The following is an 11,110-nucleotide window of genomic DNA, read 5'->3' on the forward strand; positions in this document are numbered from 1 at the left end:
TCATAATTGTTAATGTTCATTTCTTTTCTTTAAAGATTTGCAGGAAGTTGTGTTGAATTTTTGTACTAGTTGAAAATTCTATACGGTTAGAAGTAAGAAATATATAAAACAAGTACTGTCTTGTTTAAAAATAATTTTGCAGTTGAATCAAGGTTTAAATTAGGGAACATACCAAATAAAGGAAGCAGAAAAAGGAGTGAAACCTTTTCCTTCTTGTAACTTTTGTGGAACTGGACTGGAAAAAGGAAAACTTGTTTTATTAGAAAACGGTAAGAAAAGAGGAATCATAATTTGAAACAAAAAAGGACAACTATGAACAATTCAAACCCCATAATTAAAAGGTAAAGGTAACAACTAAACACATGCATAATAACAAACAAAAAAAAAAAAAACACGCAAATTGAAAAACCTAACAATATTTTCACAAATTATTCAAATACAATGAAGCTTTCAGGTGAAAAAATAGTTCAAAATCAACCCGGCACAATCACAATTATCTCAGAAAAATCAGATGATTTATGGATTTTGTTCAATCTCATCACCAATGGCGACGTCATTTTCGCTCCCACAACTCGCAAAATTCAATTTTCTTCAGATTATACGAACAAGAAGGACAATTCTAAAGTTCAACTCGAGCTCGAAATCAAAATCGCAGCCGTCGATTACGAGAAAGATTGCTAAATCATTCGTGTTCGCGGCAAGACTATAACATCGAACGATTATCTAAAATCTGGAATTTTCCACATTTTGGAGTTGGAAACGAAGAAGGAATTCCATTTGAGGAAGAAGAGGTGGGACGAAGAAACAATTCGGGTTTTAATAGGTGAGTCGGGTCAAAATAGTAGGACGCATGGTCTAGCGATAATTTTGATTAAGGATAAATTAGCTGAGATTTTGTTGATTGATAAAAATGGAGTTACTACTACTAATTGTGCAACTATACAATGTGAAAAAACCTCCAAAAATAATTCGAATTTGGAGAATTTTTTTGATAATTTATTCATTTCGTTCAAGAAGCATATAGATATGGATGTCATATCTTATGTGGTGATTGCGAGCAATGACTATATCAAGAATGATTTTCGAGCTTATTTGTTGCTCGAGGCTCAGAGATGGAAGATAAAATCCGTTGAGAGTAACAAATCAAGTATTCCCATAGTGAACAAGAGCAATGCAAAGGATATTTTGAGCGATAAAGTGGTGATGAACGTGATGAAGAGCACGACGAAGAGTGAAATTAACACAAAGGGCTTGAAGAATTCATGAATATGCTGGTAATTAAATGTGATAGGGTATGTTATGGTTCTAAAAGTGTTGAATCTGCACATGAATTACTGGCTATTGAGACACTTTTAATCACTAATGAACTATTGGAAAACAAGGATATTAAGTTGAGAAAAAAGTACTTAGTATTGAAGAAATCAGTGCATGAAGTTGGTGGAAAAGTGGTACCATTTAATGATGTAGAAGGACAGAGACTTGCTCAGATGACTGGAATTGCTGCAATTTTGAGATTTTCTATACCTAATCTTAATGACTTGGTTTTGTAAGTTTTTTTTAATTTCTTTTATTAGATAAATTTTGTAGAGAGCTTAGTAGTATTAATTAAAGAACTGATTTTGTAATGTTTGATTAGTTATTTTATTAGATATATTTTGTAGAGGGATTAGTAGTATTAATTAAAGAGTTTATATATATCATGTTTACATTAAGTTGTTTTATCAACGATGCTTTTATAACTGTGTGGGTTTGGAAGTGTCCCTAATTTACGATAAGCATTTAGTAAGAGACCAAACGATTCGTTCGAGTTTTTCTGCTCGGATAAGTACAAAATTAAAGAATATTTTAATATATTTGATATACTTTTAATTTAAGATTATAAAAAATTAAAGTCTTTTTAATTTTTTTAAAATTCATACCAAATCAAAACAAGACAAAAAAAAATAAAAAGTAGGAAGTAATATATATATTTTACAATTAGTGGGGCCCTTATCCAGGACCAAGGTCCTATTCGAGAAATAAATGAATTTTAAGAAAAAGAAAATCTTAATCTTTAAAATTCAATTTTAAAAGGAATATACTTGGATAATCTTGCAATAAGGTTCCTTGATAATGACCAAATTTATAAAACAACATATAAAATATTAGGTTCTTTGTTGTATAGTCAATTTGGAACAAGTATGAAACGGTTTTAATTAATTATACAATTTCTCACACATCCTTTTTTTTGTTAACAAGAAAAAGGAACAATTCTCATTATATTTCATCCTGCTATATTTGCGCATTGACCCCATAAAAAATATGCCTTTGGTTTTTATCGGTCTTCCTTTTCTTAATTAATGTTCCCATTTGAGTTACCTAGCAAAGAAAAAGAAAGTACACAGAATATATTGAGAATCCTTTAAATTTGTTCGTATATTTTATTCAACTATTTAAAATACGATTTGTTTTGATCGAACATTTGAATATACGCTATTATGTTCTTATTAGACATTTTTGACTTAAATTTTAGAAAATTTTGCATGAATCCTTTAGCATATGCTTAAAATATGTCACTTCATTTACTTATACACATTAACTTCGATAAGTCATATTTTTATGTTATTAGTTTATTGACGTAATGAGTGCTTGAGGACATGTGTATAAATTTTTCCAAAATCTAAGTTGAAAGTGTTAGTAGAAGCAAGTTTTTATATATTCAAATGCTCAATTACTCATAAATTTTAAAAAAATTGCCAATGTATTTCCCCCAAAAGAAAGGGAAATATGAAAGCATTCCATTTTCTATTCATGCTAAAAATTCATGTAGTGAATATATTACCTAAAATGTTCTTTTAGTTGACAAAAATGTAGTAAATGTTATGTAGACATGTGACCCACAATATTTGTTGGATTAAACTTTGAAAAACTTCCAAAGTTGTTTCTATGTAACATTTGCACAATTCCACAGCAAACCTAACTTAGAAGTGACATTCTATTAATTTGTACTCCAATGCATAATTCAACAATTTGACTCTTTCAAATCAATACATCATGTTTCCATAACAAAATAATATTTTCACTTCACTCATAATCTCATTATCACCAAGCATGTCTTTTCTTCTCCAAATGGTATTTATTATAGCTGTTATAATGACAGTCTTTATTAAAAAAATAGTAGTATTAATTATTATGTTTTACTCTAAGACATTTACATATCAACTAGTTGTAATTTTAAGGTTTGCAATTGCATATTCAATTTATTATTTTAGCTGAAGACAACAAGGGGTTGTTCGGTTGCTGGTTAGTGTTATATAAGTATTAGTCATATAAAAAATAATTATGTAGGTTTAGTTGTTCATATATTACTAATTCGTTTATTAGTCATTATAGCTTTTATTCTATGTAGTATAATACATAATTGACTCATAAATTTTATCTGATTTACTTATATAATATTATAAATTCTAACTAAACATCGTACTCGATATACTGAATTTTATACATCACAACTAAAAAGCTATCGAACATCATATATTAACTAGCCAGCAACCAAACGATCACTAAGTTTCTCATTCAAAAACTGCCAAGACCTAATTAGGGCTATTCAAATCTGATCTGTAATCGATAAGTCAATCAAAAAAAATTGACTTATTGATATTTGATTATAGGATAACGGTTGGAGAATGAATTAAAATTTTATGATTTAACAGTTTATCGGTGTGAAGGAAAATTACTCTGTTTTCTTATCACGTAAATCGTTAACCTGTTAAAAGTTACCATACTTATACTTTTATAATTTATAAAGAACATATATATTATGATTTAACCCTTCAACATGATATGTCCATTTTGCTAGCCATATAAACTAACCGTTGCTATATTTCAATTGAATAACTTCAATAACATTGTAACTATTAATTAAAGTATTCTTGGACATGCTGCAACTGAAAAACTAATTCATACATGTTCAAGAATCAGAGTTCATCAAAAATGCCAATGAAATCCTCTTTTTTGTAAGTTGTCAAGAAAACCAAACTATTTAGCTCAAAACATTTAACAGGGTGAAAAAAAGTTATTCGATACACTGCTCAAGAACTGTCCAATAAGCAACCTAGAGCTAATCATCAAAAGTAATTCTTTTTTACTTAATTATCAACATATCCTTCATTTTAGGTTTTGTACAATAAAAATCCATTTCGTCATTTGATTAGTAGTCCTCGACAATAAACTTCCCCACAAGTCACATAAAAGAGAAACAAATAAATTTGAGGTCCTAGTATTATAATTGAAGAAATCAAAGGGATTTATTTCGCTGTGTGATGAGTGAAGCAACTAAATAAATAAAAAAGAGACCATCATAGGAAACATCCGAATTTAACACATTCATTTTATAAGCTATTTTTGGAGATATATCTCTCCATTATTTCAACTTCTCAAGAAAAATATTACTCCACAACAATTATGGGTTCCAGCAGTAGTCGTATAAGATCATCATCATCATCATCCGGGTCCGGTTCCGGGTCAAGACCCAGGAGGAGCAAGCTCAAGCTTTCCTCTTTCTTGTGTGGTGCCTCTACTTCTCAGTTGGACCATGAGGCACTTCTCTTAATCTTTATCCACCTTCTATACTTTTTGTATATTTCAGTAAAAAGTAATTTTTTTTGTTGCTATGATTTATCTGATGAAGTGTTTTGTTTTCTTGATGATTTTGGTTCTAGTAACAAGGGATTGATCATGGTCAAAATGGGTTGCTTCAATTGGTTGCTTTTCTTTTTTTCCCTTTGTTTCTTGGGTATTTTTGCTACATCCTTGCCATCTTTCTTTTATTCTCTTTGTTTAAAGGGTACCAATTGGTTGAGAGCCATTGAGCTCTAAGGTTTGAATTTTAGTGTGGACAAAAATACTAGGTGATTCTTTTCATGTGTTATAGCCTCGTTGGACAAAGTTATTTGGTATGTAAAAGCTGCTCGACACCACGGTCGTCAAAAAGAAAATCTAGAGTTGACTTTTGAGTTTCTGTGGTCTCTATGCATCCCATTTCTTTTTCCCTCTATTTTTTTTCAGCTGGGACTGGTGTAATGAACCTAAATGGTCTCTATGTTTCCTTTTTTTGGTAAAACAATCGGTTTCTTATTGTTTTTAGCATTTTGGTAATTCGTTTGTGATGGATGGAGGATTTTCTAGGATATCTAGCAAAGCAAAGGGTATTTTAGCTGAATTTGTTGAACTTAAGTAAATGCGATAACTCATTCTTGTACTGTTTCGTGCTTGGAAGTTAGATGCTTATTGAATGATGTTCATTGTTGCTCTCTAGTCCCATAGTTAGAAAGTTCCTTTGAGCTTTGACATGTGTTTTACATTTCCTACCAGAAACTAAAACTCTTAAGCCGTTTAAACATATTTGTATCTTTTATACTACCAAAGATGTGGAAGTTGTAGTTGGCAGGCTTTAACAAGTGGTGGTGCAGCTATACTGTCATGCGTTTTCCCTTTGTTCTGTCCTTTTCTACTTTGCCACTATGAGTTTTTTCTTTTGTTGTTATAGCTTCTGGATACTTTTTAAGGTCACAAATTGTTTGATGGTGCATCGCTAACATTCATGTAAGGAGCCTATATGTATCATGCTCATTTCTCTGATTAAAAAGGGGCTGCTAATGTGTTTTCTTAGGCCGTATTGCTCAAGGAACAGTTAAAGCAGCAAAAAAAGTTTTGCCTCGGTTGAACAAATTTGCACTCACTTTACTGCTTTTGAACTGCTTGCTGGCAATTCAAGTTTATTGCTATGCGTAATAATATATTTTCCTTTATTAGTGTCCAGTAGAAAATCATATGTTGCATCACTTGTCCTTCATGCTGACTTTATCTTAGTATCAAGTCCAACCTATCTTATAATTTTCATCCTTAAATTTAAAATTGAGATATGATGATGTTGTACAGCTTGAAGATTATCCCCAACCTGTGGTTGGTGAGTTTTCCCGGAATTCTGTAGCAGAATCTTCTTCAACATTTAGTTCAGAAGTTGGTCATGGTACTCAACCTGAGACAGGATCCTCATCAGAAAGCACTGGTGGTCTTAGTCATGATGCTTTTGTTGAATATAATTTGATAAATGCCGAAGTAAACATCAATAGTGCATGCCTTTCTAACGATAAATATTCAATACGTGACCAGGTTAGTTCTTTTTTTAGTTCATAACTCCACATTTTGGACGAATAGTTACATAGCTACTGCATATGTAAACAACCATCTCAAGAATTGGTCTCTTCACAGGCAAGAGACAGCTTGGCTGCAGCTGTTAGTACTGAATCTTTTACATGCTTGAATACTGAAGACTCTCACACTGTGCCAGAAGAGTGCAGAAGCTCATGTTCACATGGGGATTCAATGGAGAATCACGGAGATGTACATATCGAGTCAAGTTCTGATTCTACATCTATTTCTGTTACTTCTGACTCTATACCAAGGCATCAATTTCTCGAGGGTGATACCTCAGAAGAAGCAACAACTTCAAGTTCAGGATTTCTTTTGTTGGATAGTGAACTTGGAGTAAACTCCACTCAAGATGTGCTACATGTTGATGTGGTGAGTATCTCTTCCAACATTTTATCTAGTAGCATTGCTGATATAGGCAGTCAAGAAACAAGAAGAAACAGTAGGAGGCTCTTTTGGGATGCTATATCAAGACGCAGTTTAAGAAGGCATAGTGATTCTCCAACCATTGTTTTTGCAACTGGTCATGCTGATGATCTAGGATCTCGTGACAGATGGCTAATTGATTTGAATGGTGATCTCCATTATGATGGGGTTGGATTTGATTCTGGTTATGGAGCTGGTAGGAATCATCGCAGAAGTGAACAAAGACAGACAACAAGATCTGAGGTAATATATCAAGAACTTTATCTGTTACTCTAATGGTTTTGACTGTTTGAGGTGGATATAGACAATCCCTGCATTTGTTTTTTTATATAGAGAAGGACGTTTAACTTAAAAAAAAAATTCTTGATCATAGTGAGCATGAACTATATCAGGAGAAGGTAAATGCACTAGTCTGCTTATTAGGAGTTTTTGGTCTGTTATGATGGTTAATTATTTTCAGCCCTCTTATGTTATACTTACTAGTCTACTTACTCTCTCCAAAGTTTGATTATCTAGGCATATTATCCATATTTATGTTTCACACACTATATTATATTAGATGTTAACTTGCATTTTGTCTCGTTTTAATATCGTCTATTGGGTATATTTTCCACTAGTTCAATAGAAAATCTTAGGATAACATTGGTTTCAGCTAATTTTCCCTTTCTTTTTCCATGCACATCTTCCTTTATTAAGGACATACTGTCTTACATGAAAAAACCAAGGGAAACTGCTTCTGATGACAGCAATTCAAAAAATTCTTTGTTTTTTTCAGTTAATTTTTTGGTGTTTTCAGGAAATATGTGCTTGTACAAATGTGAAATTATGATTCTACATCTTTTTTATGCGCACAAAATGCGTCTTAACTTTATGTTTGGTCATTGTAGCATCGTGAGGCTACTTCCAATTACGGACTACTTAGCACTTATATCACTTATCTCTTTGGGTGTTTAATATCATGTTTCCTTTTGTTCTTTTTATTTTCCCTACCTAGAATTCATTAATGTAATCCCAATAACCTAACTGTATTACATATATAGATATCTGAAAGAGTTCTTGAAGGCCTTGGTAGCCGAGTTCCACAACAAAATCTTTGCTCATCAGGCCTTCATCCTGATGGTACATGTTCGTGTGAACCATTACTCACAACTGAAGAGTTCAGTACCCTCGCAAGTATTTCACGAATAATTATGCTTGCTGATGCCTTATTTGAGGTATGTCTCCATCATCTAATGTCCTTCTTTAGTTCCAAATTCTAGTGGGTATTGTTTGTTAGGAAAGACAACTTAAGAATATTCTCTATGCATCTTATGCATTCTTCTTTTAGTATTTTCCCTACTTAAGTCACATTCAGGAGAATTATTACAATGAGCTCTCAATGTTGTTTGTGGATTTTGAGAATGTCAAGTTTACTGTTATTTCCATATAAACACTTTGAAGGAAATAAGGATGGAACAAGACAAGTTGCTGTATATTTTTTATCCATCAGCTCGTGCTATCTGACAATGGAGTATGTGTAACTCTAGATTGAGGGATGTAAGACCCTCCTTTTTGGACTGCAAGTTGGGAATTGGCTTGTCTTTGAACCAGGATAAAGTAGATATAATTAGGCAATTACTAATCTTCGGTTGAGATCTTCTTTCATCTACAAAAGTTTGTCCCATTTATACCAACTTGTTTGGTTTGGCCGTGCTCCGAAAAAGTGTCCTTTTTTTTTTAAATAAGGAAGTTGTGTTGTCTGGTATGTTCTTTTCTAGACTACTGATTGGTGGTATCGGACACCTGGTGGGAAACTGAAAAAAATATGATTGGAGTTAAGATTTTCCTTCAAAACTCTATTAATCTCCCCAGCTTGAAAATATAATTAAATCAAAGTTAATTAATCTGTCTTTGCATCTGCATTATTTCTTGTGAAATAGGGTCACCAAGGATAAATAAAACTCAAGGAGCATGGTAGTATTAAGAATATAGAATAATTCCACCTGAAAGTGTGAATACATCCAACTTACATATTTTGCTATTCCAAAGGCACTTGATTGTTGCCAGTTCCCTTAATCGCAGAGACCTTAGTTTGGCTTCAGTGCAAGCTTGAATCTTAGTAAATTTTACAGTGTTCAGCCCCTTCTCCGAGAAGAACCTTTTTTACATTGTTCATCACTCAACACGAATAGCCTGCTTAAAGTGTACTATAGATAGAGAGATTGAGTGGGATATACTGGATACCGAGTGAATGTACTTTCAAGATTGAAGGCTAAAGGAATGACGTGTTCACGGTTACTGATTTTTTTCATTCAATAATTTGTGACCTGCTAATACTTCTGGTATCTCCACTTGCCTTATTATGTGATTGCAATAGTTTGAGCTGATATGGCTTGGTTTCTCTGCTTAGGTCCTTGATGAGATCCATCGACAATCTTTCACACTTTCGTTATCTACTCTTTCGCTTCCAGCTCCAGATTCTGTTGTGGACTCGTTTCCTCTCAAGTCTCACAAGAAGGTAGGAGCTGTAGACAATGCTCCCACTGATATCCAACAGTATGTCTTCTTAACTAGTTAAATAGTTGATATGCTTGCTTGAGTTATGTTGCCTCTTAAGGTTTATATGTCAGCAGTCAGTAATTGGCACTGCCTCCTCCCCTCCAAATAATAGTCTCCGCTTCCGTAGCTGAAATCGTTTAAGGGAAAGTAAACAAAGAGATTAAAAGAAGTCGGAGAAAGCAAAAGATAAAGAATAGGACAGAAGAAAGACGCAGAAACTAGAAAGTTGGTCATATGTATATTGTCAGTTTTACGATTCTCCAGTCTCCTGCAGTATTTTGCTATTTATTAGGATTTGTTAGGAAAATCGAATTTAAAGCTTCGTCATGCATTAGTTATGGCTTAGCTAGCATGCTTGTGAAAAACATATAAAAATAAAATTGATCTTTCTATATTTTCTCTTTAACTTTTGACACATAACTCCCCCTCTTTGGATTGATCTGACTCTTTGTTTTGATTTAATGGAATCTAATAAACCTACCTTTTACCCAGTTGTTAGACACAAGGCATAACCGGATTTTCGATCCCTAGGCATTCTTCAGTCTTCACAAGTAACATCATGAAAATTCTCCGCCTGAGGGGTTACGAGCTTTCCTCCCAGTTTATTTTGATGAGTATCCATTACTCTATCATCTATCAGAAGCTCTATCTGGTTCCTTATAACTGAAGAATCTTTGTTGATCAGTTATTTGCAAGTTTCAACTTTAAGTGGACCTTGCCCTTATGATCACTAGATTGGGGTGGCCATGTCTCAAATCTAAAATTTCAATCCCCACCAAATTTTCCATTTCCAGAAGTTTCTACAGATTCAAAGATGTACTTAACACATTAAGTGGTGTCACAACAACATACCCAATGTAGTCCCAAAAGAAGTAGAGAGATTGTTTTCGATGGATCCTCGGTTCAGAGAAAAAAATTCAAAGCAGTCCCGAACAAGAAGTAACGGAAGTACGAGAAACAACAGATAATAACAAAAACAACAGATAGTAACATAACATTAGCTACAACAAAACAATATGATAACTGAGCTATAAGGAACAACAAAAAGTAACAGATACTTAAACATTAAGTAGTGTTGATGGAGAATTTTCTGTTCTGTAGTCTGACCTTTCTACTTGGATTTCGAGGGGCAAAAACATAAACGGCTTGACAGCCCTATAATTCAGCCACGATCCTGAATATCCGTAAGAGTATATACCCTGTATTAATAAGCTGTAATATGTTTTTGTAGGTGCCACATTTGTTTGGCCGAGTATGAGGAGGGAGACAAACTGAGGGTACTCCCTTGCCGCCATGAATATCATATGAATTGTATTGATAAATGGCTTAAGGAAGTGAACCGGTATGTTGAGACAATTCTTTTCCGTCTTTGTGCTTTCCTTGTATTGCTTGCTATGTACTTTGAGATGTAGCTTGTATTGATTTCCTACTTTCTGTTTTTCCAGGGTCTGCCCTGTTTGCAGGTGCAATGTTTGTGAGAATCCTGCGATTGGTTCTGTCTCAAATTCAGAAGCTTCTTAACAATGGTGCTAAATATAGAAACAGATTCAGGTGAAAAACGTAAAAAATGTTGTATTGAATTGCGTTAATATAGCTGCCAGAATTGTAAATATTTATGATATATAGATAAAATTGGGTTGAAATGTGTTATATTAGTTTTGAAAATTACTTCTTTCCATCATTTCTCTCTTATATATTTCCTTCTACTGCTGCTAAATATATCAGTATTAAATCAAACTATATGAAAAAGTTTTCCTTAAATGAGAAGATCTAGAGTAGAGTAAGATGAACAAAATAATTAGAAGTAATTGACAACAAAAAGTTAATTAAATTTTGGCTTTAGATCACCATTCTTATCGAGTCATGTTTAATATTTAACCATGGTCACAACTCACAACTAATATATATTGTCATTTTATTTTATAACTGTTAAAAATGAAATTGATTAATTTGG

At 32.9% G+C, this 11,110-nt stretch overlaps 1 protein-coding gene across 2 annotated transcripts; it reads left to right on the forward strand.

The window, feature by feature from the left end:
• The first annotated feature begins 4,314 nt into the window (after positions 1 to 4,314).
• LOC129886800 (uncharacterized RING finger protein C4G3.12c-like) lies at positions 4,315 to 10,799 on the forward strand. 2 transcript variants are annotated; one of them, XR_008766261.1, is made up of 7 exons: positions 4,315 to 4,578; positions 5,920 to 6,153; positions 6,253 to 6,861; positions 7,659 to 7,832; positions 9,008 to 9,115; positions 10,388 to 10,498; positions 10,602 to 10,799. XR_008766261.1 is itself a non-coding variant. In XM_055961653.1 (7 exons), exons 1-7 carry the CDS (start codon positions 4,444 to 4,446, stop codon positions 10,675 to 10,677), a joined length of 1,485 nt encoding a protein of 494 aa, XP_055817628.1. In that variant the 5' UTR covers positions 4,320 to 4,443; the 3' UTR covers positions 10,678 to 10,799. The 2 variants fall into 2 exon arrangements, 1 of the variants encoding a protein (XP_055817628.1); XM_055961653.1 differs by having other exon boundaries at positions 4,320 to 4,578; positions 9,008 to 9,153.
• The last annotated feature ends 311 nt before the right edge of the window (positions 10,800 to 11,110 follow it).

This window comes from Solanum dulcamara, chromosome 4 (genome assembly GCF_947179165.1).
Source record: "Solanum dulcamara chromosome 4, daSolDulc1.2, whole genome shotgun sequence".
Taxonomy (NCBI): domain Eukaryota; kingdom Viridiplantae; phylum Streptophyta; class Magnoliopsida; order Solanales; family Solanaceae; genus Solanum; species Solanum dulcamara.

Bases quoted from the DNA above. Each gene is read 5' to 3' on its own strand.
- LOC129886800 (XM_055961653.1), top strand. From the start codon at position 4,444: ATGGGTTCCAGCAGTAGTCGTATAAGATCATCATCATCATCATCCGGG. The intron at 4,579-5,919 runs GCACTTCTCTTA...GATGTTGTACAG, and splicing joins CTTCTCAGTTGGACCATGAG to CTTGAAGATTATCCCCAACC. The intron at 9,154-10,387 runs GTATGTCTTCTT...ATGTTTTTGTAG, and splicing joins GCTCCCACTGATATCCAACA to GTGCCACATTTGTTTGGCCG.